This window comes from Gnatocerus cornutus, chromosome 5, assembly GCF_029298725.1.
Source record: "Gnatocerus cornutus isolate USDA-ARS CGAHR chromosome 5, icGnaCorn1.1, whole genome shotgun sequence".
Lineage (NCBI taxonomy): Eukaryota > Metazoa > Arthropoda > Insecta > Coleoptera > Tenebrionidae > Gnatocerus > Gnatocerus cornutus.
The window spans coordinates 8,495,053-8,521,341 of NC_142237.1; the positions used below are offsets into that span (position 1 = coordinate 8,495,053).

Below are 26,289 nucleotides of genomic sequence, written 5' to 3' on the forward strand. Positions count from 1 at the left end.
TTTCCAATCTGATATGGCGAGAATCGCATCTTTCTATCTGTCCGCAGATATAAAGCATTGAAAATTCCGGAATAAAATAGATTCACATTCTAGCTTAAACAATCGCATCTTGTACAAAAATTTCTAAAGTTTGTATCTTTTGATTTAAAGATTTGCAACTTGGTGGAGTTATTAAACCTCAAAAGGAGTTTTTGTTTCGTCTTAAAACTTAAATTTTCTAAAATTTGTGTCATTTGATGTAAAATTTTGAAATTTAGCAGAATTAATATACGATTGAAAGCTAGAAATTTCCTGAAATTTCATTGCTGTTGCACTAAAGATACGAATTTTAGAGAAGGATTTCTCATATTTTACATACCTTAATTTTAAAATTTTGAAATTTAGCAGAATTAATATACGATTGAAAGCTAGAAATTTCCTGAAATTTCATTGCTGTTGCACTAAAGATACGAATTTTAGAGAAGGATTTCTCATATTTTACATACCTTAATTTTAAAATTTTGAAATTTAGCAGAATTAATATACGATTGAAAGCTAGAAATTTCCTGAAATTTCATTGCTGTTGCACTAAAGATACGAATTTTAGAGAAGGATTTCTCATATTTTACATACCTTAATACAGTTTTTAGATTTTTTTCAATTTACAATAAATAATAATCATTTGAGATGAGTTATTATTAAACATCAATTAACTGCAGCGAGCAAAATACGGATTTAAAAGTGCATAAATGAGCAAAATTTGACAATCTAAAGTTTCTGGCAATTATAAATAAAATCGTACTTATCTTCAAAGGAATTAAAAATTAAACTTGTGTTTGTGGCCTCGTCAAGTAGAAATCTATTTTTAAATAAAAGTATCAATTTTATTAGATCCCTAAATAAACTACTTCTAGTTAAAATATTGTATCATTTTGTTCAATATGTTGTTTTATTAATGAATAATTGATGGATATAACTTTTTAATGTAGGTACCAATTTAATAATATTTTCACAGCAATTTATATGCATGTAAAATTAGTTTTCATAAAAAAAATTTGCAACTAATAAAAACATCTAAATCTACATTGTTTAGTTTTGAACACAAAACAATTTTAACAACTAAAAATCTTTCAATCAAAGCTGAATTCTTAATCAAAAGATGAAAACCATAAAAAATCCAAAGAAAACTGAACAAAATCAGAACTAAAAAATAAATTAATTTTTGTATAAAAAATGGTGGTTTAGTGAAGTTCTGCTCATTTTTGCTTAGAAAGGATAAATCAGTTGTTAAATTTTATTAGTTTTGAGATTTAATGACTGATAATTTTTAATAATTATGTGTAATAATATAATAATAGAAAGTACATGTTCAAAAAGTCTTTTTATGGCACCAGCCACTCACTCAATAAAGAATATTTTTTTAAATTTATTTGTATTTATTCAACTCGTACTTTACAGAAAGTAAAGTTTAAAATAAACGTGATATATAACTGTTTTTTTTACTTTTCATTAATGGATAAACTGTCAACCGTTATTAAGAACAGACACTTATCTGAGATAAAATTTAAATCGACAAGCAGTTATTTAACGCCTATACTAACAGAATTTACTCCCATTGTTTATTTATTTCGTAAAGTTTCATGGGGCGTTTTACTATCGACTATTAATCCGTAATTCGCCCATTGTTGCTAAAAATATTCTGAGAATTTTCAAAACGATGAGTCATTGAGTGTTTCCCAAAATAGTTTTCAGAAAATCAATATTGTTAATATCGGTAAGAATTTAAATTTCATCTAGTCGTTTCGTTTTAAAAATGGAAGAAGTAGGTTATTAGGTGGTATTATATTCTTATTTTGAAGTCTTTTAGTTTAATAAACTCTACTCTAGGTGGCTCTTGGAATTCTGTATAACTTGCTTTTTTTATGGACTAAGGGCCCGATTTCATGTTGGCTTGCGGCATTGCAAATCAGAGTTGCGTCTCAGCAACCCCAATCAAACTGATACTACCTTAGCAACAGCGTCAACGTTCTTCTTTATTCCATAGTATAACAAATAAACAATCCCAAATTAATATCTAACGCCACGGAAAAACGCGGTCCACGAAAAAAAGCGAGATTTACAGAATTTCGAGGGCCACCTAGTCCTTTCCTAAAATTCGTAATTTTGGTAATTTTAGTGCAACATTTTCAAGAAATTACAAAATTTTGAATTAAACGCAGAACTTTATCAGAATTTTGTCTATTCAGATAAATAACTGCGTTTCACCGTTCCTTCCCACCATTAAACTTTTATCAAGTATTTCTTCTTTCTACAAAAACTAGCAAAAACAAAGTCGTCTCATCAGTCGTCCCAATAAGTGCGTGCAAAAGAGGCTCATCGTAAGTAAACCAACTAAAGTAATCTCTCATTTCATAAACCATTTTAATTTTAGTGGAAAATGGCAGAGAATCCAATAATCGATGCTTTAAAATGTCATTGTAAAGCATTACTTAAAGAAACCCGCATCTGTAAAAACGGGCACACCATGTGCTCAAAGTGTGCCGAAGAGTTAAACCGTTGTCGAAGCTGTCGGGGGCCTATAACGTCTGCCAGAAACTATGTTATGCAACACATTGCTGAGGCTTTTCAAGCTGCACTATTCGTTCCTGATGCTGTTCCGAAACCCGATTTGGTTCCCAAGGCAGAAGCAGAAGCTTCCAACGCAGAAGCAGTGGTTCCTAATGCAGAAGTCGTGACTTCACGGCTGAAGCGTACGAAGCGTATTTTGAAGTTTCCAAAAGAGCAACTTGTAGAACACATTGTGGTTCCTAATGTGGTTCCTAATGCAGAAGTCGTGACTTCGCGGCTGAAGTGTCCGAAATGTGTTTTCAAGTTTTCAAAAGAACAACTTCTAGAACACATTGTGATGTGTCACGAAGCGCAGATCTACGAATTTTCGGGTAGAAAAAGGAGTACAAATTTTTTTTCGTCCGTGGGTTCGTGTATGCGACTGGTTCGCTACACGGGATCCTTATTTGTTATCCACATAAAATTTTCTACACAACATAATTTATCTTTTGTGAAGGTTGCGGTAATAAACAATGAGAGCCGCAGCTACATTTATAAAGTAAGTAATGGAAATATGCCAGTTGAAGTAATTCCTTACGAAAATTTGAAAACTAGTGCAGCGGTGACTTTCGAATTATGTAACCCATTCAAAGTCGAAATTTCAATTTTTAATTAAAATGTTTTTGAGTTTTTAAATAAATCGACTATTTTATTTTTATTTTTAAATGTATATTTTATCAATTTTGTAATTTTTTTTTATAAGTAATAAAGCATTATCCCTCTCAGCAATATTTAATTTAAAATTCCCGCATTAACAAGGTTGGTAGAATTAACGTGCGTTCTTTTATTACAAATTTCTGTAATTGTTCCTACAATGGTTTTTATACAGGTGCTCCAAGGAATTCGTCAATTTATCCTGATTAATCATTTCGTTCGTTCATTTTGAAGTGTTGTTGACTGAAAAAGCTAATAATCGACTTTTTATGATTGTGCTCCTCATTAAAAATGATCCGAAGAGAGAGACCCGTTTTAGTTGAACAACTTGAGTACTTCTTCTTCTTTTTTATTAGAATATCATTGAAATTTCTAGACGTCCCTGTTTAATACCTAACACTTTGACAGCCGTCAGTTTCTCGCGGTCGTTTTTGTTTTTAAATTTAGAACTCATTTCCGTCCCGGCTGGGATTAGTCTCGTGAAATAACATCAATTCAGTTTATACCTATATTTACATGTTGAATAATTGATTTTGTGAACTGTTCGGAGTTCTCTCGTAATTAAATTTAAGCACGAACTTGTCCTATTACCTTTGTTTGAGCAATCCGGTCCTTAAATGACCAAAATTGATTACTTGACCCTAACTATAGACGTATTAATTGTACCTCTCGGTGATTAGAGTTGTTATGATCGCCTCAAAACTTACCTCAAACTTTTTCGTTTAAAGGAAAACTTTTAATTATTATAAGAGTCGTTTAATGAAATAATCTCTCGAGGAAAAGTTGGCGCGAAAGACCACGAGTTAAATCGTTACAAAATTGTAATAGGACGCTGAATGAGCGTCAAAATTACTTCTGGAGCCTGCAGCAGACGGCCTTTGAGCGCACTCAGGGAAATTGTGCCTTTGACACAATAAGGACGAGATGTCTCCTTACACTGTATTGTTGGTTGCATATTAAACTTTGGCTGTGCTCTCCAAACATGGGGGTTACTTCATTGTCTCAGGGTTAAACTAACAACAACTTTATTCGACTTTATTAGCATGTTTGTGTCATTAACTAAAGGGGTTGATAAAAGCTGCGCCGGCTAATCCGAACATAATTTTACAAAAACAACAAATTGTACACTTTGTAGTATACAGATTGTTCTTTTATTTTCAGTCGTAAGACTCCGAACTTTGTCGTTAGTTTAAGTTGTTTTCGGTTCAAACTCAAGCGCTACTCAACAACAACTCTGAACTTTATGCCCTCAAAGTGTCACATGCACACTTGCAGCTGCACTTCAGTGGTTTCGACTAAAAAGACTTCAAGTCACCTCAAACTTAAAGGAAATCATGTCAAAGCGACTTGTTAACAAATTGGACTGCGGTTTGCGGAAGAATTCTGATTCAGTCGTGTGTGTAATCTTCTTCCTTCCCATTTCCGCTTGTTGCACTGATGAGCGTCTTACCTTTGAAGCCATTTTTGCGGATTGAATTTCATTTCTAATTACATAATGGAACGATGCTGTTGTGGTGTGCTATCCGTTAATTAACACTACTAGTTAAAAAAGTGAATTTGTTTGGCTAAATCGTATTCACGTTTGATAAAATTTTGACTCTCTTTGGAAAAACAGAGTAAATTTAACAAAATTTGTGTGTACTGAAGAGGCCCTTCTAATAATATTAATGGCAGTGTCACGATTGTTTATCACTAATGCCATCTCGACATGTAATGTATTACGTGTGCTCGAGGCAAAAGGATGAACAGATACAGAGTGTGTGAAAGAGCTGCAAACCTTTAAACTGCTAATAAAATTCGACATTTGGACTTTTCTTAATTCAAAAGTTACAGAAGACTTTTTGTTTCTCAAAGCAAATGTCTTTCTAGATCCCTGTGTCAAGATCAATAAAAAATTTAAACTAAATCTTTGCAATACTCACTGAGTGCCTGTTCTTCCAGGGTTGAATTTTGGATGGAACTGAAGTCCGAAATTTTGAAAATTCTTTAAAAACGCGTCAACCGATGTAAACACCACCGTTCATCTCTGGACACTAATCGAATTACAACACCGCACTGATAAAGTCGTTTTGTAATTTTTTGTTCTTTTACTGAAGGTTCAAACGCGGTCGGCAGGCGGCTCGTCAAAATAGTTAAATTTTTTGTAGTCATTTCCATAACACCCTGTCTAACACGTGTGGGGACATATTATTGATCTCTATTAAGCTAATAAGGTGTGATGAAGCTCTTTTCCACTTATCTAGGCTATCGTCAATTTAGGACTAAATTTAGGGACATCTCTGACAAACAATCGGGTTGTATTTCATCGAATATCTGTTTGCTGAAATGTTGGACTCACGAGAGGCTTGTCGAGGCAATTAGATAATAGAAATTCTTACGAGAAGTTGGTGAACTTTCTAAATACAATTTGCAAGTTAAATCGTTATAATTGATTACTGCATAAAAAATTTATTCTATCCTAATACTAATAACACTAGTTTACAAGGTTTTATATCCCACAATAAAAAGGGTTAAATCCAGAATAGTTTTTTAAGGACAATTCAAAACTGAAAGCAGAAAAAAAATCATGTCTGGTTTTTTACTTATACAGGGTGTCTCTCTTAATTGACTACAAGCTCATATCTTCGTTTATTTTTGGAGTAAAATTAAGAATTTTGACACAATAAGAGAAGGCCATGGTGGAACTTTTGAGAGTACTACGCTTACTAAAGTCCGTTTTTTTTTTAACCACCAACACCGCAATGTTCCCCTGCATTACTACTGGACTGGATTACAACCGGCAACGTTGCCTATGGAGATTTTTGGTGAGAAAATAATTGTCAAATTTTTGACATTTCTGAAAATTAGGCAGTGTTTCCGTTAAAAACGTTTCTTTTACAGCCTGTTGGATTGCAAATTAAAGGATTTAATAGTGAAAAGACAGCCTGAAAGCCCGTTTTGTGTAATCAAATTGTCAATTAGGCAACTAACCTATTTGATTTTATCACCAAAAAGTCACCATCGACGACGTTGCCGGTTGTAAAGTGGAGAGTGCGGTGTAGGTGGTTTTTTAATAAAAAATAATAAATATCTTGCAAAGTCAACCTACTGCATTTTTTTTTTAATAGAAGCATTTTTCAATATTTTGCTGCGCTTCAGAGATATCGTTTGAAGTTATTAAAAAAAGTTGCTTGTAATCAAATTTTAAGTATTTATGCCAGGTTTTAGCCAAGAATTCAAATTTTAAATTTAAAAAATATTGCATCTTCTAAATCATTTTACTCACAAATTATTGTCCACGAGTTTTTTTTAAACCTAATACATAAAATTATTCCGCAATAGATTTTTGTGATCACAGTGGACGCTTGCACCAGAAAATTATAATTTTATCCTGAAATATAAGAAAAAAATGTAAATTTGTAAAGTAGTGTATAATTGGAAACAGTATTTTTAATAGTTATAATTTTTTTAAGAATTTAGAAGAAGAAAAATTAATTTTGGACAATTCTGTAGGCACTGATTTCTGTTCTCATTTTCTAAACAGGAACAACTTTGTTAAATTTCTTTTGGTTTTACCTGATCATTTCTAAGTAAAACAAATAAAAAAATCTTTATGAAGAAGACAACGGCGATGAAAAATAAGAAGAAAACACGAGTTTCAAAATAAGAAATACATTCAGAAATGAAAATAAAGAAAACACGTGAAACCGATTATCCAATTTTCAATATTATTTTAATTAAGGAGATTCTGGCAGCTTATTATTGTATAGAACGTTGTTCTTCCAATTGTCTTTTTCACATTTAAAACCTTCTGATCGAATTCCGTGTTATGAAACGAAACGGGAAACCTGATTTTGTAACAAAAAATAAATTAAAAAAACTGTTCGAAGAGACAAGATTGCGTGGTAAGTAATAATAATAAAAGAACTACACAACATGTTGAAAAAACATCTTCAATTTTCTGAAAACATATAACAGTCAATTCATAGCATCGTGTTATTGTTATTACATATTGCAGTAAAGCAACGACGATACTGGAAATTCATAGACTGCACAACGACATGAAATCTCTTGAGTTTTTTAAGATGGTTCCTCGTCATTTAAACCGTCTGGTTTTCCGTGTCATTTGACCACACGAAAATTTTCAGTGTCACCAGTCGTTCTAAAAAAACATCCAAATTACGTTTATTTGCATTTTATTTTTCAACTTGAATCGATAATTTCGAATGCCCGCCGCTCGTCCAATCAGTGTCGATTTTTTTAAAACCTTCAACAAAATTCCTCACCCCATCGCTCCGTGGCGGTCTTAAAGGTCGTTTTTAAATAAATAGACTGCGGTGTTTTGCTACTCGTGTCGTTTAACGAAGCGTATTTATTTCTCCATTAAGTCTCCCTAAAAACTCATCACAGTGTAACCAAAAATAAATTAGTTAAAACGGAGAAATGGGGAGACTTGAATTAAGTTTTCAATAAGCTGTAGTTGTTCTTGGCCAGTGGAGGCGACGTGAATATCGATGTGGAAAATCTGTCTGATAGAACTAATTGGGGTAATTTTTCCTTAATCTAGGGTTTAGCGGTGGAACACTCGAAATAACCCAAAGGGATGAAATGTTCATTGTCCAAATTGGAAACGTTGTGACTGCTAAGTTATTCTGTGCTTAAAAAAGCTATTGAGTCAAATCGCATCATTTGGCAGGCATTGTTCCATAACGATGGTTTATCCTTTCGTGTAACCCGAGTCAATTTGTTGCTCCCCATTTCGGGGAAGCCTCTACTCTCTCCACTTTGTGAGTAAGACCAGTTGGGTTTCCTATCGATCCCACAAATGCATTAAGCGATAAAAAATATATCATTAACAGTGTAAACAAGCTCTCGTGCTTTGTGATGGCTGTAAGCATTTTTTAAGCAGATGGACCATATGCGCGATAAAAAATTTGTTATAATAATACGCACGTTATTTCAGGAATATCCCCATTGCTTTTGTTTTATACCTGATAGCACTCGACTGCACAATCACCGCATCGATTCATTTTCAGTAAACACCGATGCAAATATCTGACCGTCTAACGTCCCTGAATTTATTTACAGACGAAAGGAGTACCGGACCAAGGTCCTTTGGAAAAATGCCGTCAAAAGGTTATCGAGTGAGAGAAAAAAGCGAAGGGACTTTGCCTCTATAGCTTTCGCCATGATGAACTCGAAAGAAATGGACGACACGAAGCAGGAATCTAAGGGGGTGGTCAAGCAGGTACCAAATTATGGAAATCGGTGGAAAGACTGTTGTAGAGGAGTACTCTTGCAGGACAGTACCGACATGAGTCTGAGCAACCATTTGCAAGGGCCTCCCAGCAACAACAGCTCCTTCAAGAACGGAAAACTAGAAGAAAGCATGGACTATTTCAATGGGTATAGCCAAGACTTTTATGAGATTGAAGAGTCCATCGAGGCGGCACAAGAAGGTATCATTTATAAGTACCATTATTACACCTTTTAGCTCAAATCTCTTTCAGATTTTGCCAGCGTCTTCAAACGGGGCCTCATGTACAAAGGTATCTACTGGCCCAGTCTGACCAACAGTTTCCAATCGAAACATCTTGAACTAGCATATCTCCGATATTCCCATCGCCAACGCCAGAAAGCTCTGATCATCGTCAACATCGTTGACCTCCTTTTGAAGGTAAACCTCAATTACCCACTTCATTTACAAATGGGGATTTTTAGGCCGCTTTGATTGTCGTTTGGGTGGCCCAACAAAAAGACGCAGGTTTGACTATAGACGAAGGAGTAAAAAATCCAATCGTGTGGTCCGTTTCCGGTATGTCCATCAACATTGCCATTTGTATTCTAGGATGGTGGAGGTGCTTTGCCAACAACTACCTTCACTGGGCTGCAGTGTGCACTTGGTTGCTTCTCACCACTCAAAGTTGTATCTCAAATCTACCCACAAATTGGAATAATGGGATTAATTTTAGGCTTTGTGGGTTATGGGTTTGGATTTTCAATCAAAGAAGATTTGGTTTGGTACGTTTTATTCACGGTATTTGTCCCATACGCGATGCTTCCTTTACCTTTACGATGGTGTATGATTGCTGGATGTTTATCAGCAGTGGGACATATTATCGTCATTTCGGTGGAACTTTTTGATGAAAACTACTGTGGAGTAGGTACTAACATTCATTTCAGTTCAATAGTAACTCCTTTTAGTCATCAGACGACAACGAGTGCAAAATTAGAAGAATTCTAGCCAACAGTATCCTTTACCTCGCTGTAAACTTCGCGGGGATGTACACAAAATATCTAACCGACAGAAGTCAAAGAAAAGCGTTCCTGGAAACCCACCGCTCTATGGAAACTCGATATCGTACCCAAAGCGAGAATGACAAGCAAGAAAAGCTACTTGCTTCAGTACTACCAGATTTCGTCGCGAAGGAAATGATCAAAGACATCGAGAGGGAAGAAAGAGGTGGCGTGTTTCAACCTCATCAGTTTCATAAAATTTATATTCATCGGTACGAAAACGTGAGCATATTGTTTGCAGACATTAAAGGCTTCACAGGTAAGATTTATTTTTCTTCCTTCCATAACTAATGAAGTTTGTAGCTTTGGCTAGTCAGTGTAGTGCTCAGGAGCTCGTCAAAATCCTCAACGATTTATTTGCGAGATTCGATAAACTTGCAGCGGTAAGATCGCGTTTTGGGCGAAGAATCTTATTTAAATTGTTTTTGTAGGAAAATCATTGCCTAAGAATTAAACTATTGGGGGATTGTTACTACTGTGTGTCAGGTTTACCAACGCCTCGCTCAGATCATGCTCATTGCAGTGTAGAAATGGGGCTTTATATGATTAAAGCGATAAGAGATACAAGGCATAAAACTCAAGTAAGTAATCTTTGAATCGCGGAAATCTTTAAAATTTTGTGTAGGTGAAAAAAATAGGTTTCTACAGTACAAGTGCCGAAAGGATCTCAGCTGCATGTGAGCGAGCTTTCGCTATGAGCTTTTCGCGCGAGTACTGTAATCTTTAAATTTTTATAATCTTATGCATGTTGGTATTAACTCCGTCACTAAGCGCTAAGTCATATGTGAACCTATTGACTTTCCGGATTATCGTTTTCGATGACAGCATTATAAAAAAAGTTTTTCAGCTCGTTGAATAAGCTGTATTATAAACAATGTAAGCGCCGAGCCACATGCAAAAATAAATCTAAAAGATAATTAACAATGCAAAATCGGGATGTTGAAGAAATCACATCCTTAAACATTTTTTCATGACGTCAAAATATTTTACGGTTATAATTAGTTTTGCAAACAGTAAAATATTATTGAACTGAAATTGTGCCTTTGGCCGACGCTCATGTCCCGTTTTTTAATTTAATTTCATGCATGGCGTCGAATGATTTAGCTTCTCCGTACTGTTCACTGAAAATACGTTTGTTGTTTTTGCACTTCATTTTTATAAACCCAAAATTGCTGTACAATGTGGCGAAAACTTAATATGTTCGTTTCGAAATCCTGCGCTTGAAACGTTGCCAAATCAACCAAAAATGTTTGTTAACGCAACACCAGACGAATTAATTTTATTAATTTTACAAGGATTTGATTTGAGTGGAATTACAATATTCATAAATATCAAGAATTCTCTCCTTTAACGTCGTTTTGTACACCTCTGATATCTTGCACATTCGTTCTATAAAGTCTTTGCGATCTTCGAAGAAAACGCGTTGACTTTCTTCTTCACTGGACAACATTGAAGAAATCTGATCTTCAGAACACATGCAAAACATGCTATAAATTGCTGTTTGAATCAACATTTCACATCTCATCAAGTCGATACCACCAGTAAAATCTTCGTAGGGAAGAATTCCAGCGACATCATAACCATACAAGTCGAGATAAAAACTTAATTCTTTGTAATAAACTCTTCTGAGTTCCTCTTCGTACTTTAGACGAGTGGTACGATTCGTCGTTAGATGCAGCACTGATAAGAAATCATGACCTGGAGGACAATATCTTAGCAGTTGGTAATCGACAAAACGGCAATCGATTGCTTTACTGTCATTGAATTTGATGAGAATATTGCTGGACCATAAGTCGCCATGTGAGACCACATTTCGGAAACGATCTGATGCTGTTAATGTGGAATAAAAGAGATTCTTCATTTTGGGCCAATACTTCGCCAAGTTTGCCACATTTTGGCTTGTTTGGAGTTCGGGAAATAAGTCAATTGATGGGAGGATTGCGTTTAGACCTGTCGCCATGAGTTTACCACCAGAATGATTTTGGTCATCTACAACTATAGCTTCTTTGAAAAATTCCATGTATTCTTCATTTGTTCTGTATTGTCGACCCAATTTCTCTGACATTTTTTCTTCGTAAATAAAAGCGCTTGCGTGGAATTTTGCCAATTTTTTTATCACCAAAGAAAGAGTCTCAAAATCGAAAGGATTTCTCGATGAAACTGTTTCGTAGTTGAAGAACCCCAAATCTTCAAATATCATTAAGTCTTTAGGCCTGTGGAAGTAACACGCCGGTGAGCAATCGTCGACAATGCCAATTCCCATTTTTTGATATTTTGGAATGAGAGTTTGATACACAAAAGCTTCCTTGCAGAAACCGTTGCTGTCTTGCACAACTTCTTTAGATGCGGTTGTTGTAGGCATGCACTTAACAAAACAATTAATAACGCTTTCTTCATTGTTAAGCCCAACTCTGATTTGGAGTTTATGGTAGGCACCAAGAAATCCACTGACTGAGTCCGGATGTTTTACTTCGAACGTTTTTAAGTCATAATTAGTTACTTTCAGTTTATTTGACACGACTTCGTATACGTCTTGTCGTGACAACACTGCGCAGTTTAGATCTTCCTTCAGTTCTTTTAAACATAAAGTGTTGTTGCTGAGAGCGCCTTCCAATTTTACCAAAGGCAAAAAATGATGGGCTTGTATTTGCCAGTCATCACTTGGCAAAATGTTAGAAATGTAAAGATCATACTTATCTAGTTCGTTGTCAAGACAGTCGTAGTAATACTTCAATAAAACATGAAAATGATGGTGTGATTCTTCGTCAGAATTAAACAAAATCACTTGGAGAACATCGCAAATTGGGGGTGCGTATTGGTGTCCAAAATTGACTAGCCTGCAGTCAACTGGTTTTTTATTTTCATATTTGAACATGATGTTGTTCACCACCAAACTGTTGTGACACAAAGTTCTTCTGAATTTAGTTGACGAGAGTCGTTCTTGCAGATTTCTAACAACCTTTGATACATTTTCATCACTGTTGTCTTCAAGTAGAGACGAGATTAGTTTTCTTGCTTTTCTTAGATCAACATTGGATTGTTTTACCTCGAACTCGTCTTTTAGTCGGAATTGTGTTCTGCCAATTTTTGACTTGATTTCTTCATATACAAAACTTGCGCCATGGAATTTCGCCAAAACTTCCAAAACTATTTTTATATGTTTCAGATCGAATAATTCTATTCGGGAGCGTTGAAAACCTTGAAAACCTATATCTTCAAAAAATCCAAATTTTGCTGTCTGATAAAATTTTGGCGCAATCTCACCATTAAAATTTGGAATTATCTTTTTGAAATTGCAGGAAATAATTTGATTTATTAAGGAAGGATTCGAACCTGGCGTAACGAGAAAACGGAATGTTTCTTCCTTGCCGTCATGTTGAGCGAGGATTTTAAGTTCAACGTTTTGATTTTTTGAGTTCTGCGTGCTGATGTCAATTAATTTGAATTTATCGGTTTTTAAACATGTTGTTAAAAGGTTGGCACAGTCTTCTTTCGTAATATTTTTTTCACACATTCTGAAGGAGAAACTGTGTAACGAAAGTTATCTTTAACTTTATATAAGGTTTTGGAATAATTTGTTACAGATAAGGTTAACAATGGAAATATAAAAGTCTGTTGAGGGAAAATATCAACAGTAATTAAATGGCGATAAATAATATTAATTCCTACACAAAGCATATCTAATGCAGCAACAAAAGAGTTTTTAAAAGTTTTTATTTGCAAGTTTGTTTATTGAAAGACAATAGAGTTTTACAAAAAATGTAGTCTTATAGTGAATTATGTTAAAAGGACAAGAAAGATCATACTACTGCATATAATTAAAATATTCCAAAAGAAGAATGATATGGAATAAAATATTCTTATTTATTTTTCTAAGCACATGGAATTAGAATAATCATAAATATCAAGAATACATTCCTGAATCCTCTTTTTATAAAGGGCTGACTTTCCACACATAGCGGTCAGAAATTCGATTCTATCCTCAAAGTAGACATATCTGCACTGTTCTTCATTGGCAAGAAATAAAGAAATTTCTTCCGGGGTGCACATTGTAAGAACGCAATCTACACTGGCTTGCAAAACCATTTGAGGCTTCATATACTTCAGACAACCAACGTACTCTTCGTATGGATAAACCGTCTCAACTGAATATCCAAAATCGTTAAGAACTCTTTTCATTTCTTCATAGTAGATCTCAATGAGTTCCTCTTCGTGCTTTAATCTTGTGGCGCGGTCTGTTGTTAGATGAAGAACAGACAACAAGTCATAACCAGGAGGACAATATCTAACAATTTGGAAGTCAATCAGAACGCAGTCAATTGGAATACCATTTTCTAACTTGGCCATCATATTGCTCGTCCATAAGTCTCCATGATTCAGGACATTCCGGAAACGATCCGAGGTTTTGGTGACTGTGTAAAACAACTCCTTCAACTTCGGCCAGGATTTTTTGAAGTTCTCACGAGTTGCTTCGTTACATAGCTCTGGAAATAAATCGATAGCTGCCAGAACTGATTTGATACCAGTCATGAAACTCTTCGCTCCTAAATGTTTTTCATCTTCAAAGAACAGAGGTTCATTGAAATATTCTTTGTAAGCGTCAATCAAACGGTACGGTTTACCCAGTTCTTCTGAGATCTTCTCTTCAAGAAGCAACGAGCAGCAATGAAACTTCGCTAACTTTTTAGTAAGCATAATCATTGTCGGGAAATCTAATGGTTCAAGAGCGTTTAAATTTCTATAGCCGAGTAGCGCCAAGTCGTCAAACACAATGAACTCTTCTGGTCGGTAAAAATAACTTCTTGGTAAACACTCGTCGATGATATTAACACCATATTTCTTCATCTGCGGAATTAAAACTTCGTACATAAAAATTTCTCTTGTGAAAGTTTCCAAATCTGCTGCTATTTCACGTGGAATTCCAGATTTGGGCGAGCATTTAATGAAACAGTTGATGGTTTCTTCTTGCGACTGGTAATTTAGTTTAATCTGCAATTTGTGGTAGTCCCCCAGGAATCCACTGACGTCACTCAAAGAAACCACTTTATAAGAACCAAAAGTGTAATTCCCACTCCCAATCTTCTTTTGAATTATCGCGTTGCAATCCTCTTTAGAAAGAAGCGAATTAAGAAGACTTATCTTCATCTCTTGTAGTGCTTGCTCGGTTTTTATCTGTTGCGCCACTTCTATTTTAATCAATGGTAGACAATGATGGGCACTAACTTGAAAGGTTTCGTATGAAATTATTTTAGGACCATCGACGCCGTATCGCTTCAATTCAGCACTTAGGGCCTCGTAGTAATGTTGGAGCAAATCATGGTAATAATGTTGCCGCAAATTTTCACTTGAATTAAAAAAAATTAATTGAAGAACGTCGTACGCTGGTGGGACGTAAAAATTCGATTTTAAATTAGTCAGTCTACAATCTGTCGGCGCTCCATTTTCAATTTTGAACATCAAATTTTTGGACTGCAAGTTCCCGTGGCACAGGGTTTTCCTGAATTTGGAGCAAAATTGTTTTCTTTCTAAATCTTCAAGTACTCTTGATAAATCTGTATTTTCCACGACCGATGATATCAAATTGGTGACATCCTTCAAACTGAAATTTATGTGAAGCAGTGCGTACTTTTTATCCAGTCGAAACTTCTTTGAGAGTTTTCGTTGATCTTCTTCAAAAATCAAACTGGCAGCATGAAGTTGTGCTAATTTCGTCAGAGCCATAAAGAGGTGGTCCAGGTTAAAAAGACTAGGAAGAAACACGAAATTTTGCGATCGTAAATCTTCAAAAACTGAGAGATTCGGTGTTGAGTAATAAAGTTTCGGAGTTATATCTCCTCGAAATTTGGGAATTTCTTCCAGGTGATCCAAGATGTTTTTACTTTCTGAAAATACGAGAGATTTAACGCAAAAGTTGACTGTGGTCCTCTGACGTTGATGATACGTGTTAATCTGTAGTTTGTAATTATGATTGAAGAGGGGCGCTAATGTAAAGTCCATGGTTGCGACGTTTTCGGTCTTCAGATAATTTCTAATGATAGCATCACAATCTTGACGGGTTATTTCAGGTTTTAACATTTTTACGTCAAAAACACCAAACACTCACAATTGACGGTAATGACTACAAGTTAACGAATGGAACAATAAAAATTATCTCTGTAAAACAAAATAAATAGTCACTAAAATGATATGACGTCTTTACTTAACACCAATTCATCGCATAAAGCAAATGAAGGGCGCAAGATGGAAGTACATAGTTAAAACGGACAATCAATGAATCAATAGAACACATTAATATGAAGTTTATTGGGTCTCATCTTTAGGCAAAACATTATACAATTCAAGTACATTTTTTCTGAGTTGCGCCTTGAAAGTCGGGTCCACACACTTTCGTTTTAAAACTGCTTTCCAATTTATTTCTTCAGAAGCGACCTCTTGGATTTTGTGCAGAAAAGTCTCAACTCGAACTGCCATTTTGTAGCGCAGCAAACTATCCTCAAATTCTTGAAAAGGACAAAGATTTTGCACGCTACAGTTGTACGAAGCGAGAATTCGCCCCAACTCATCGTGGTATATTTTCTTCAATTTATCTTCAGTTTCTCTGGACGCTTCTTCTGTTGATAAGTACATGACCGAAAGAAAATCAATGGCTGGAGGGCAGTATCTAAGGTTTTCAAAATTAATAAAACGACAATCTATGGGAGTTTCACCATTAAACTTGATCAAAATATTTTTACTTGATGGAAGTCCATGGGACACAACATTGCAGAAACTATTTGAAGGTGTAACGAACTGTTTGAAACCATCGGAGTTGAGTTCTGGGAATAACTCTGCAGCGGCGGTGGTTTTGTTGAAAAAAGACGTGTTCAGCAACTTGTAGTCGTTAGTTAGACGATAATTTCTCTTCAGTTTCTCTGACATTTTCTCTTCAAACACGATACTGCCCGCGTGAAATTTAGCCAGCTTTCTTACAATCAATGAAAGGGCCGTAAAATTACAATCAGAAAGAGTTTGATAGTCTTGGGACAAATCCTCAAGAACTATGTCTTTAGGTTTTTGGAAACAACACACTGGTAATATGTCGTTCATCAAACTGATTCCTAATTCTTGCAACTTGGGAAGAAAAGTACAAACAATGAACACTTCTCGAGAGAAGGAATCTTGAGTGTTTTGAGTTTTCACAACACAACGTATCGTCTTGTCTTCTGAAGAACTTTTAATTTTGATTGTCAGTAGTTTGCTGAAGTCGTCTTCAATATACGTGGTCTGGAAAGACAAAAGATCATAATCACAAGATTTCATCACATTTTTCAGTATGGCATAACAGTCTTCTTTGGTAATTCGTGGAAAGTCAAATATTCCCATAAAAATTTTCGTCTCGTCTGGCTTCAACAGAGCATTTTGTAGTTTAATCAAAGGTAGAACATTATCACAACTCAATTTAAAGTCTTCACAAGTTAAAACTTTGTTAACATCAAAATCATATTTCTTCAATTCTTCTTCTAAGCAATTGTAGTAAAATTTTAAAACGTCGTCCAAATGGTGTTTGCGGAAGTCTTCGTCGGTGTTCAAAAACACAACTTGGAGTACATCATGAGCTGGTGAAGCATAAAGTGGTTTAAAATTGACCAACCGACATTGATCCGGAGCTCCATTCGCGTAATGAAACAAAATATTGCTTCTGGTTAAATTACCATGACACAACGTCTTCGCACAGTTGAACAACTGCCTCGTCTTTAATTCTAGTCGTACCTCCTCTAATCTCTCTTTGTTTTCTATCGATGACCACAACAAATCCTCCGCTTCTTTTAGATCAAAACTACAATACTCCAGTCCGTACTGTTGATCCAGTTTCTCTCCTTTTACCTCTTCATACGCGAAACCCGCGGCGTGAACCTCCGCAAGAACATTGAAGACTTTCTTAATAAACTTCAGATCGAACAATCCTGGACTCGTCTGGAATCTTTGGCAGGTCAAGTCCTCAAAGAATAACAATTCAGACTTACCACAAACAAATTTTGGTGTTATTGTCGGTTTGAATGGTTTTAGCACTGATTTAAAATCTTCATAGAAAATTTTGTCGATAAGTGGCGGTTTTGAGTTTGTTTTGGCGTACAGACAAACTCTCTCCTGTTCTGTTGTGATTATGAAAATGTAATTGTTTTGACGAGGGATAATCTCCAAATCCTTGGTTCGGATGTTAGGAGCTGCCAGACAGTGTTTGAGAATGTCATCACAGTCTTGTGGCGTGAATTGTAAATCACTCATTTCGCGGAGATGTAGACATACGTGGTATAAATGTTAGACTGTGACCTGTTTGATAAGGGAATGAGAGAGAAACAACGAGTAGTAAAACGAAAGTCTCGTTACTTTACTTCTTTTGTGCGAGCAAGTCACGTCTAGTGCTAAGAACAAGGTCATTGGAAGTTTAAATAATGATAACCACGCTTTATTTATCAAGGTTATTGTATTTGGTTCAAAGTAATCTTATCATTAACCATACATGTGTTATATAACTACATGGATTCGCACAAGGAATACAAGTCTACAATGCAATCGCGGAGCGCGCCTTTAACGCGGGTGGATTTCGAACAAATATTCTTCAAATACTCTTTCCGATCTTCGAAAAAGACAAAGTTGGAGACTTTGTCGTTAGTCAAAAGTGAAGAAATCTCTTCAGACGTGCAGAGCGCAAACATTTTGTACATTACATTTTGAATGATCATTTGAGGTCTTATATACTCCAAGGTTTCTTCAAATTCATCAAAGGAGAGAATTTCTTCAGCGTTACACCCATGCAGAGTCACAATTTTTAAGAATTCTTCGTGGTAAACTTTTTTCATCTCTTCTTCGTATTGAATTCTAGCGACTGGACCAGTTGTTAAATACAAAATTGACAAGAAATCATGCGCAGGAGGACAATACCTGATGTTTTGAAAATCAACAAAGAGACAGTCGACAGGTTCGTCTCCATCAAACTTAATCATGATATTGTTGGTCCACAAGTCTCCATGAGAGAGCACATTTCTGTACCGATCTGAAGATTTAACAGCCTCGTAGAAAATCTCTTGTAAACGTGGCCAGACTTTCTTAAAATTGCTTTGGTTGCTCTCAGTTTTAAGTTCCGGAAATAAATTTATAACGTCGATGACTGAACGGAGACCCACTTGCATCACACGAGCTCCCAAACGAGTGTCGTCACGCAAAAAGAAGATTTCTTGGAGGAACTCTTTGTATTGAACACCCAACCGGTGGTTTCCACCCATTTTTTCTTCAAAAACCAAAGTGGACGCGTGGAACGCCGCTAATTTTTTGTATGTCAATGTAAGAAGATGACGATTAAAAGGAACTTGTGCTGGGAGGGTCTTGAAATTCTTCTTAGTGACGTCGTCGAAAATCACCAGATCTTCGAATCGTTGAAAGTAGCAAGTCGGCAAACACCCGTTAATTGCCTCAATTTTCATGTTTTGGAGTTGAGGGACTAGAGTTTGGTAGACGAAGATTTCTTTGAAGAAGCAACCAGTTTCTCGAACGATGTTTTTCGCAGAAGCGTTTGTAGGCATTTTCTTAATAAAGCAGTTGATTGTTTCTTCAAAATTGTGCCGGATTTTAAGAGATAATTGATGGTAATTCCCCAAGTACCCGTTAACTTGGCCGTAGGAAGTTACCACAAAAGACAAAAATTCGAAGTTTGAAGTTTTGATTTTGTTTCTAACAATGCTATAGCAGTCTTCGCGTGAGACGATGGGACACGCGAAATGTTCTCGGACTCGAGCAAAAGACTCTTCGTCCCTCCATTCCAGAGCTTTTTTTATTTTTATGATGGGAAGAAAATGGTGCACTTCTTTTCGAAATTGCTCGAACGGAAGAATCGCATCGATGTCCAAAGAGTGGGTTTTGAAATCTTCAGTTAAAGAAGTGTGGTAATAGAGCAGCAAGTCTTCGAAGTGGTGTTGCCTCAATTCTTCTGTTGTTGCGAAGAAAAGTAAATGTAACACGTCGTAAACCGGTGAGACGTATTTTGGTTTGAAATTTAACATTCTGCAGTGGATTGGAAGTTGATTTTCGTATTTGAATCTCAGGTTTTCTGTGGTGACATTTCCGTGACAAAGCGTTCTTCTAAAAGTTCGAGACTGTTCTTCTAAGTCTTCTAAGTCTTCAATAACCAAAGATGGAATTAGAGACTGTATTTCTGATTTTTGATCTAACAGAGACTGATCCAGATCATAGTTTTGATTTAAGCTGAAATGTAGACCCATTTGTTTCGTTTTGACTTCTTCGTAAATGAAAGTTTCGGAATGAAATTTGACCAGGACGTCAAACACGACTTTTACATGTTCTGCGTCCAAGAAGTTCCCATTTTTGTTTGGCATATTTAATGAGATAATTTTCGTAAACTTCCTTAACCGAAAATCAACAATATCTTCAGAACCACACTTTTAAAAATATAACAATGTTGTCACCCTCGAGAACAAACTGAAACACCTAAAATGAACACGACGATCTTATTAAATTGTAGTTATTATTAAATGAGAACAATGCGCGTTTAAAATAATTGGAACAATTTATGAATTATAACCAGAAGTGCTTGTTTTATTGACTTGAGTTGATACAATCAGTGCGCGACTTTGGTGCCAATTATCGTGTGTATGTATACTTCGAGAAAATATAAAATTAATGAGTTATTTTAGAAAACAAATGGAGAAACAATTTAATGGACCTCAACTCGATTTTTCCGATTGTTACTCAGCGATATACGCCAAACTCCGGAGTAAAAACTTCGAAATTTTAGCCTGGAATCAACTGGCGTTTGATGAAATCAACGGTTTTTTGGGGGAGCACTGCAATCTTAAAGTTACTATTGACCACAACGGCCGTGAAGAAGTCTTCAGTTTCTTCGTGAAATTTGTACCGAGCGTTCCATCGCAGCTAAATTTTCTCATTGAAATCAACGGTATTTTCAAAGAAGAAAATTTCTACAATAAATTCGTTCCAATGTTAAAAGAACACGGAATCCGTCTCTTGGACAAGATTCTTCCTACCTGTTACCACATCAACGGCGGCACTTTCATTTTCGAAGACATGAAAGCTCACGGTTTTGCTCCTCTGTCATCTCGAGATCCTCTACATATTGATTATGTGAAAGCGGCTTTAGTGACACTCGCAAAATTACACGCTAGTGGTCTAATTTTAGAAGAGATGAAATCGTTTCGTTTGACTGATAATTTCCATGAGGAGCTTAAAGAAAGCTTTTATTTGGGGACGGATTCGACGGAGCGTGCAATGAAATCAAGCAAAACAGGAATCAAAGCTTTAATCGACATCACACATCGAGACGAAATGCTGATTTCCAAAGACGTGTTCCAGGAGAATGCAGTAAGAGGATGCGATTTTCAGAAAATCTTCACGAAACCATCGATGAAGTATAGAAATACGATTTGTCACGCTGATCCGTGGACGAAGAATTTCCTTTTCAAGAGAACTGAAACTGGAGTGAGTTGTGTTCTTGTGGATTTCCAGACGTATCGGTATGGGCCACCAGCACAAGATGTTCTTGCTTTTCTTTATTTGGTAACAAATCGAAAATTCAGAAGTTTGCATTTGGATGAAGTACTGGAGTTTTACCATGAAGAGCTGCAAAGAAATGTGTCTCAATTTGGGTTTCTTGGCGTTGGTAGAAAAGAGTTTGTTGAGAGCTGTGATTATTTTAAACAATTTGCGTTGACTCAGACTCTGACTCACTTTCAAGTCGTTATTTTATCGGATCAAATTGCAAATGAATTGTTTGGAGATCCTGAAAGAGCAAATCGAGTGCTGTTTGAAGACAAGTACGAGTTTTTCAAGACGACTTGTCAAAGAGATGAGATTTTCAGGGAGAGAAATTTCGAGGCAATAGCGGATCTCAGAGAATTTTACGAGGCGAGAATTAAGAAAATTGTAAACATCTCCAATTAAATAAGTATGTAGATAATTGAACTACTTTTTGAAGTATTTTTAATCTTTCGCTTTTATCGTTATTTTTATCTCTTATCTTAGACGACATTCTCCTGCTAATTTTCGATGGAAAATAATTGTTTCTTTTTGAAAGTGTCTCATTCCGATTGTTCCAACATCATAAAAGCAAAACTCCAAAGTGACCAATTCGCCATAAGAAGTATTCAACACCGTCGTCTGGACCAAATTAGAGGATACTTAGGCGATCACACCAACCTTCAAATATCAATCGAACGCAATGGTAAAGAAGAAAATCACATTTTTTTCATCAAATCCTTACCAACCCTGCAGTCACAACGCAAATTAGCTCTTCAGATCAACGCCTTTCTAAAAGAAGAACGTTTCTACTTATACTTCCACCAAGAACTAAAGAAACACTCCATCGACCTTCTTGACGATGTAGTGCCTTCTTGTTATTTCGCAACCACAGAATTCTTGGCCTTCGAGGATCTTACCCTGAAGAAGTACAAAACACCCCCATCTCGATTACCACTCGAAATTAGTTACATCAAAGCTGCCTTAGTAGCTCTGGCAAAACTTCACGCCTCTGGACTAATTTTAGAAGAAACTAAACAAGTCAAACTTTTGAACGATTTCGAACAACTCAAACAGACTTCTCATTGTGTTAAGAGTTCGGTAAAGAAAGCAATCGAATCGACAAAGCGTGGAATTGAAGCACTAATCGATCTAAATGATGGAGATAAAAGGATTTCAAAAGATATCTTTAAAAAGAAGGTTTTTCATAGCTGTGAAGTACGAGAAGAGTTGACTGGACAATCAACGAAATTTAGGAACGCCATTTGTCATGGTGACCCTTGGAACAACAATTTTATGTTTAAAAAAGAAGTAGATAGTGTTAGTTGCGTTGTTATTGACTTTCAGTCGTATCGATACGCTCCTCCAGCTCAAGACGTGATGACTTTCCTCCATTTCGTTACAAGTAGAGAACAAAGAAGTCAGCACTTGCAAAAACTGTTGGATTTCTACTATAAAGAACTAAACATTCTCTTAAGAAAATTCGGTTATACCAATCTTTTGTCTCGAGAAGAATTCACCAACTCTTGCGAATATTATAAAGAATTTGCTTTGATCCAAGCGATAACACGTTTTCAGATAGTTGGGATGTCCGACAGTGTTATCAACGAGTTGTTGTCCAATCCTGACAAAGCAAGAAGTGTAATGTTTGGGGATAAGTACGATTTTATCAAAGATTTGTATTCAACTGATCCCATTTTTCGAAAAATGAATTTTGAAGCAATGGAAGATTTGCGGCAATTTTACGAGGATAAAGCCCAGTGATTGTTTTTCTTCACAATGTTATCTTAATACGTCTTTTGTTGTATTGTAATAAATTTTAGCTTAATAAAAACAAAGATGCATCTGTTTTGACTTAGTATTGAAAGACATCACAATGGAAGAAGCCTCATTTTCTGTCTCTGACTGCAAAAAAATAATATCCAACAAACTCAAAACTGGGCAATTTCAACTTGTAAGTTTCCGCCAAATTGCTTTCGGGGAAGTCAACGGTTATCTTGGAGAACACTCTTTACTGGAAGTCACCATCAAACGTGGCACCGGCGAAGAACATCACCAATTTTTTGTCAAGTCGTTACCAAGAGTGGCATCGCAGCGAAACTTCCTCTTAGAAATCAACGGTTTCTGCAAAGAGATCAATTTTTTCGACAAATATTGTGCCCAGTTAAAGCACCATTCGATTGATGTTTTAGACGGTGCGGTTCCGAAATGTCTTTTTACCTCTGACGAAATCTGTGTCTTTGACGATTTAACATCTGAAGGCTATATAACGTTGTCATCTCGAACACCAATGGGCATAAAACCAGTGAAGTCAGCTTTAGCAACTTTGGCAAAACTGCACGCCAGTGGTCTCATTTTGGAAGAGAAGAAGTCTATTCGTCTCATTGATGAGTTTTCGAAGGACTTCGTCGAACCGTTTTACTCTGACACGAAGTTGGTGAAGCAAGCACATGGGTCTTCAAAAGAAGGTATCAAAGCTATCATTGATCTAAGTCATGAGGATGCAATGAAAATTCCGAAAGACGAATTTAAAAGACGAGCCATTGAGTGTTTTTCGCAACAAGCCACTTTTGCCGCACCTTCTACAAGGTTCAGAAACACAATTTGTCACGCTGACGCATGGACTAAAAACTTTATGTTCAAATTCACCGAAACTGGCGTTAACTGTGTGCTTGTCGATTTCCAAACTTATCGTTATAGTCCTCCGGCGCAGGACGTTATGGCGTTTTTACATTTCACAACTGAGAAGAACCTGAGAGACCAGCATCTAGAAGAGTTGCTTTGTTACTATTACAACGAATTAGATGAAAATTTGGGAAGATTTGGGTACAAAGGTTTGATTAGTGAAGAGGAGTTCTTTACCAGTTGTCATCACTTTAAGCAGTTTGCACTGACGCAAGCAATTACACATTTTCAAGTTGTCACTATGTCGAAAGAGATAGCAGAGGAGCTCATGTCGGATTCAAAGAAAGCTAAGTTTGTTATGTTCGAATCTAAGTACGATTTTATGGTAGAGTGTTGTCAACGAGATTCTGTATATAGAGATATGAGTTTTGCGGCCGTTGGGGAATTGCGGGAGTTTCTGGAAAGTTGTAATTATAGCTAAATAAACATGTTTACATTATGTAAGGCGTATTTCATTTTTCTCCACTAAAGTTTAATTTGTAGATACAAGATTGGCAAGAGCTCTACGGAGCGAGAGTTAGTTATTTGTACGAAAAGGGAACAAAACGTTTAGATAAATCGATTAATAATTATACTATTAATTGTAATACTCATCTTTCGAAGAATTTTACGGGGAGTTTTTGTGTTATAATAATTCCTCAGTCTAAAACAGTAAAATACAATTTTATACAGTTCGCGTTCCTCTTTTTCCAGACTTTTTATTGTCTTCCAAAGCAACGAGAGAATTAGCGGAAATCAAACTTGAAAAATTTTTGAGATTGTTTATACTGTTTTTTCTTCCAGGTTGATCTCAACATGCGAATCGGTATTCATTCCGGATCCGTCCTTTGTGGTGTCTTGGGCTTACGAAAATGGCAGTTCGATATATGGTCATATGACGTTCTCCTGGCTAATCATATGGAATCTGGAGGGATTCCAGGGTACTGTTTATACAAAATTGCCCCAAAAAAGACAAAGAATGATAAGCTGTATTAATGTTAACCAAAATTTTTAATTATTACTTGATTTTGTTGACTCAGTTCAAAGAAATTGGAATATCAGAAATAATTTGGCAAAATTTGTTTTTTTTGCGGCAATTTGGGATCACTCTGTACATTATTGTTTAGAAAATTAAAAAAGAAATGGCAAATTACAGTAATCAAGGAATATGTAGAGATTGAAGAGATTTTTCAAATGTTAATAACTAGGGGAAAAATTTAAATGCCTAAATTTGAAATTTTGTAATTGGGCATATTCTTCGCATTTTTCATCCAATAAGCAAAAGCCAGTTATGTTAGGCGGCAAATCCAGAGTTCTATTTCTTTTGTTTTGTGCATTTTTTGTCCCCGACATCCAATAAAGTGTCTCTTTTTTGTGTATGAGTCAATCAGCTCGGACATCGAACCAATGAATGAACAGCTGCAATCGAGTTGGTTGTTTCGGTGCGTTTTTTGTTATAAAAACCACTTCGATAGAGACAATTCCAGCCAATAGAATTAATTCTTTTTTGGGTTTTAATCCGATTGCAATCACATTCTCCATTTTGTTATGAAGAATGGGTGGATCTTTAGAATAAATTTCTACAATTTGTCTCTTTAGACTTTTTTATATTAAATTAATGAAACATCTTGCTTACACTTTGCATTTTCGTCCTCTCCAGCCGAGTTCACATATCCGAATCCACCCACCAATGCCTCAACGGCGCCTACGAGGTAGAGCCCGGCAACGGCCAAGACAGAGATTCTTACCTTCGAGAACACGACGTCACCACTTACTTAATCAAACAGGTAGAGCCCATGAGGACTCGACGAAGGTTGGCTTCCAGGCCCAGCATCTTCTCCAACAAGTTGTGGCCGGAAGAGGATCACCTAGTGAGTGGACTGAGCTCTCCGAAGACACCCTCAACACCAGCGTCTCCTCCCCCGCAAACATCCATCGAAAGAAGTGACAGTGGTATTCAACAAAGCACCGTCGAAGAAGAAAACACGACGGATTGGACCCCGGAAATTCCGTTTGAAAATGTATGCAGGCAATCGTCGTAGTTTATTAGCGTAATGGTTTGGGAGAAAATTGAAATTCATTTCCAAATTGGGTTTTTCCACGGGAGTAATTAATTTCAATTTTATCGAGCGGTGGTGTTGTTTAGATGCGGCAACAAGAAATGCGCTAGTTCGCAATTCATAATTCTGTTATCTACTGCTTAATGGTATTAAACCGTAGTCGCGTAAATAGAGAAATTGGAAATGATTTTACCCGTCAGAATTAAACAGTTAATTAATATTGATTGAACGATCGTGACGAGCCAAATAACTCTCTGAATCTTCCAGCTTCACCACGCCCTTTCTGGAGACTTGGATGAAGACATAGACTCCATGAACTACAACAAACAGAAGTACGACCTCTCGGAATCCCGGATGCGGAAACGAAACTCCACATTTCCCTCCACCACTGAACAAGTCGACGACATCATCGATCACAGTATTGAAATTGAAAGCAACAAAAGAATGCGAAGCGCCAATGTCAACTCTTGGACTCTTCGTTTCATCGACAAAGACATGGAGTACCAAGTAAGACTTATCGAGC

At 36.1% G+C, this 26,289-nt stretch overlaps 9 protein-coding genes across 10 annotated transcripts in view; 5 read left to right on the forward strand and 4 right to left on the reverse strand.

The window, feature by feature from the left end:
* The window catches only part of LOC148174124 (adenylyl cyclase 78C-like), a 46,511-nt gene that overhangs the window by 17,097 nt on the left and 3,125 nt on the right, over positions 1–26,289 (forward strand). The window contains exons 3-13 of one of the 2 annotated variants that reach the window (XM_088037813.1): positions 8,308–8,467; positions 8,522–8,678; positions 8,730–8,896; positions 8,941–9,142; positions 9,192–9,379; positions 9,424–9,775; positions 9,820–9,899; positions 9,948–10,097; positions 24,511–24,647; positions 25,367–25,727; positions 26,034–26,273. In XM_088037813.1, coding sequence (XP_087893939.1) covers positions 8,308–8,467; positions 8,522–8,678; positions 8,730–8,896; positions 8,941–9,142; positions 9,192–9,379; positions 9,424–9,775; positions 9,820–9,899; positions 9,948–10,097; positions 24,511–24,647; positions 25,367–25,727; positions 26,034–26,273 — 2,194 coding nt within the window. Of the gene's footprint in view, positions 1–8,307; positions 8,679–8,729; positions 8,897–8,940; positions 9,143–9,191; positions 9,380–9,423; positions 9,776–9,819; positions 9,900–9,947; positions 10,098–24,510; positions 24,648–25,366; positions 25,728–26,033; positions 26,274–26,289 lie in introns of both variants that reach the window. The other variant, XM_088037812.1, reaches the window with a different exon arrangement.
* LOC148174125 (uncharacterized) lies at positions 1,793–3,450 on the forward strand. Its single transcript, XM_088035395.1, has 7 exons — positions 1,793–1,801; positions 1,867–1,883; positions 1,963–1,990; positions 2,301–2,357; positions 2,411–3,164; positions 3,290–3,311; positions 3,354–3,450. Exons 1-7 carry the CDS (start codon positions 1,793–1,795, stop codon positions 3,448–3,450), a joined length of 984 nt encoding a protein of 327 aa, XP_087891521.1.
* LOC148174126 (uncharacterized) lies at positions 10,571–13,194 on the reverse strand. The gene is made up of 4 exons (XM_088035396.1): positions 13,112–13,194; positions 10,809–13,031; positions 10,709–10,735; positions 10,571–10,637 (listed from the first exon to the last, which is right to left on the reverse strand). The coding sequence occupies exons 1-4, from the start codon at positions 13,192–13,194 to the stop codon at positions 10,571–10,573; spliced, it is 2,400 nt and encodes a 799-aa protein (XP_087891522.1).
* LOC148174127 (uncharacterized) lies at positions 13,381–15,697 on the reverse strand. The gene has a single exon (XM_088035397.1). It carries the CDS (start codon positions 15,589–15,591, stop codon positions 13,381–13,383), a length of 2,211 nt encoding a protein of 736 aa, XP_087891523.1. The 5' UTR covers positions 15,592–15,697.
* LOC148174128 (uncharacterized) lies at positions 15,801–17,904 on the reverse strand. The gene has a single exon (XM_088037815.1). The coding sequence runs from the start codon at positions 17,779–17,781 to the stop codon at positions 15,817–15,819; it is 1,965 nt and encodes a 654-aa protein (XP_087893941.1). The 5' UTR covers positions 17,782–17,904; the 3' UTR covers positions 15,801–15,816.
* On the reverse strand, positions 18,030–19,978 carry LOC148174129 (uncharacterized). The gene has a single exon (XM_088037816.1). The coding sequence runs from the start codon at positions 19,884–19,886 to the stop codon at positions 18,030–18,032; it is 1,857 nt and encodes a 618-aa protein (XP_087893942.1). The 5' UTR covers positions 19,887–19,978.
* LOC148174130 (uncharacterized) lies at positions 20,104–21,573 on the forward strand. Its single transcript, XM_088037817.1, has 2 exons — positions 20,104–20,156; positions 20,205–21,573. Exon 2 carries the CDS (start codon positions 20,212–20,214, stop codon positions 21,466–21,468), a length of 1,257 nt encoding a protein of 418 aa, XP_087893943.1. The 5' UTR covers positions 20,104–20,156; positions 20,205–20,211; the 3' UTR covers positions 21,469–21,573.
* Positions 21,517–22,893, forward strand: LOC148174131 (uncharacterized). The gene has a single exon (XM_088037818.1). The coding sequence runs from the start codon at positions 21,574–21,576 to the stop codon at positions 22,804–22,806; it is 1,233 nt and encodes a 410-aa protein (XP_087893944.1). The 5' UTR covers positions 21,517–21,573; the 3' UTR covers positions 22,807–22,893.
* On the forward strand, positions 22,912–24,148 carry LOC148174132 (uncharacterized). The gene has a single exon (XM_088035399.1). The coding sequence runs from the start codon at positions 22,919–22,921 to the stop codon at positions 24,146–24,148; it is 1,230 nt and encodes a 409-aa protein (XP_087891525.1). The 5' UTR covers positions 22,912–22,918.

Coding starts and splice junctions, on each gene's coding strand:
- LOC148174125 (XM_088035395.1), top strand. Junction 2,358..2,410: donor GCGTGCAAAAGAGGCTCATC/GTAAGTAAACCA, acceptor TTTTAATTTTAG/TGGAAAATGGCAGAGAATCC. Junction 3,165..3,289: donor AGCGGTGACTTTCGAATTAT/GTAACCCATTCA, acceptor TTTTTTTATAAG/TAATAAAGCATTATCCCTCT.
- LOC148174126 (XM_088035396.1), bottom strand. CDS start 13,194: ATGCTTTGTGTAGGAATTAATATTATTTATCGCCATTTAATTACTGTT. Junction 13,032..13,111: donor CAGACTTTTATATTTCCATT/GTTAACCTTATC, acceptor TTTCTCCTTCAG/AATGTGTGAAAAAAATATTA. Junction 10,638..10,708: donor TTTCGAAACGAACATATTAA/GTTTTCGCCACA, acceptor ACGTATTTTCAG/TGAACAGTACGGAGAAGCTA.
- LOC148174127 (XM_088035397.1), bottom strand. CDS start 15,591: ATGTTAAAACCTGAAATAACCCGTCAAGATTGTGATGCTATCATTAGA.
- LOC148174128 (XM_088037815.1), bottom strand. CDS start 17,781: ATGAGTGATTTACAATTCACGCCACAAGACTGTGATGACATTCTCAAA.
- LOC148174129 (XM_088037816.1), bottom strand. CDS start 19,886: ATGCCAAACAAAAATGGGAACTTCTTGGACGCAGAACATGTAAAAGTC.
- LOC148174130 (XM_088037817.1), top strand. CDS start 20,212: ATGGAGAAACAATTTAATGGACCTCAACTCGATTTTTCCGATTGTTAC.
- LOC148174131 (XM_088037818.1), top strand. CDS start 21,574: ATGGAAAATAATTGTTTCTTTTTGAAAGTGTCTCATTCCGATTGTTCC.
- LOC148174132 (XM_088035399.1), top strand. CDS start 22,919: ATGGAAGAAGCCTCATTTTCTGTCTCTGACTGCAAAAAAATAATATCC.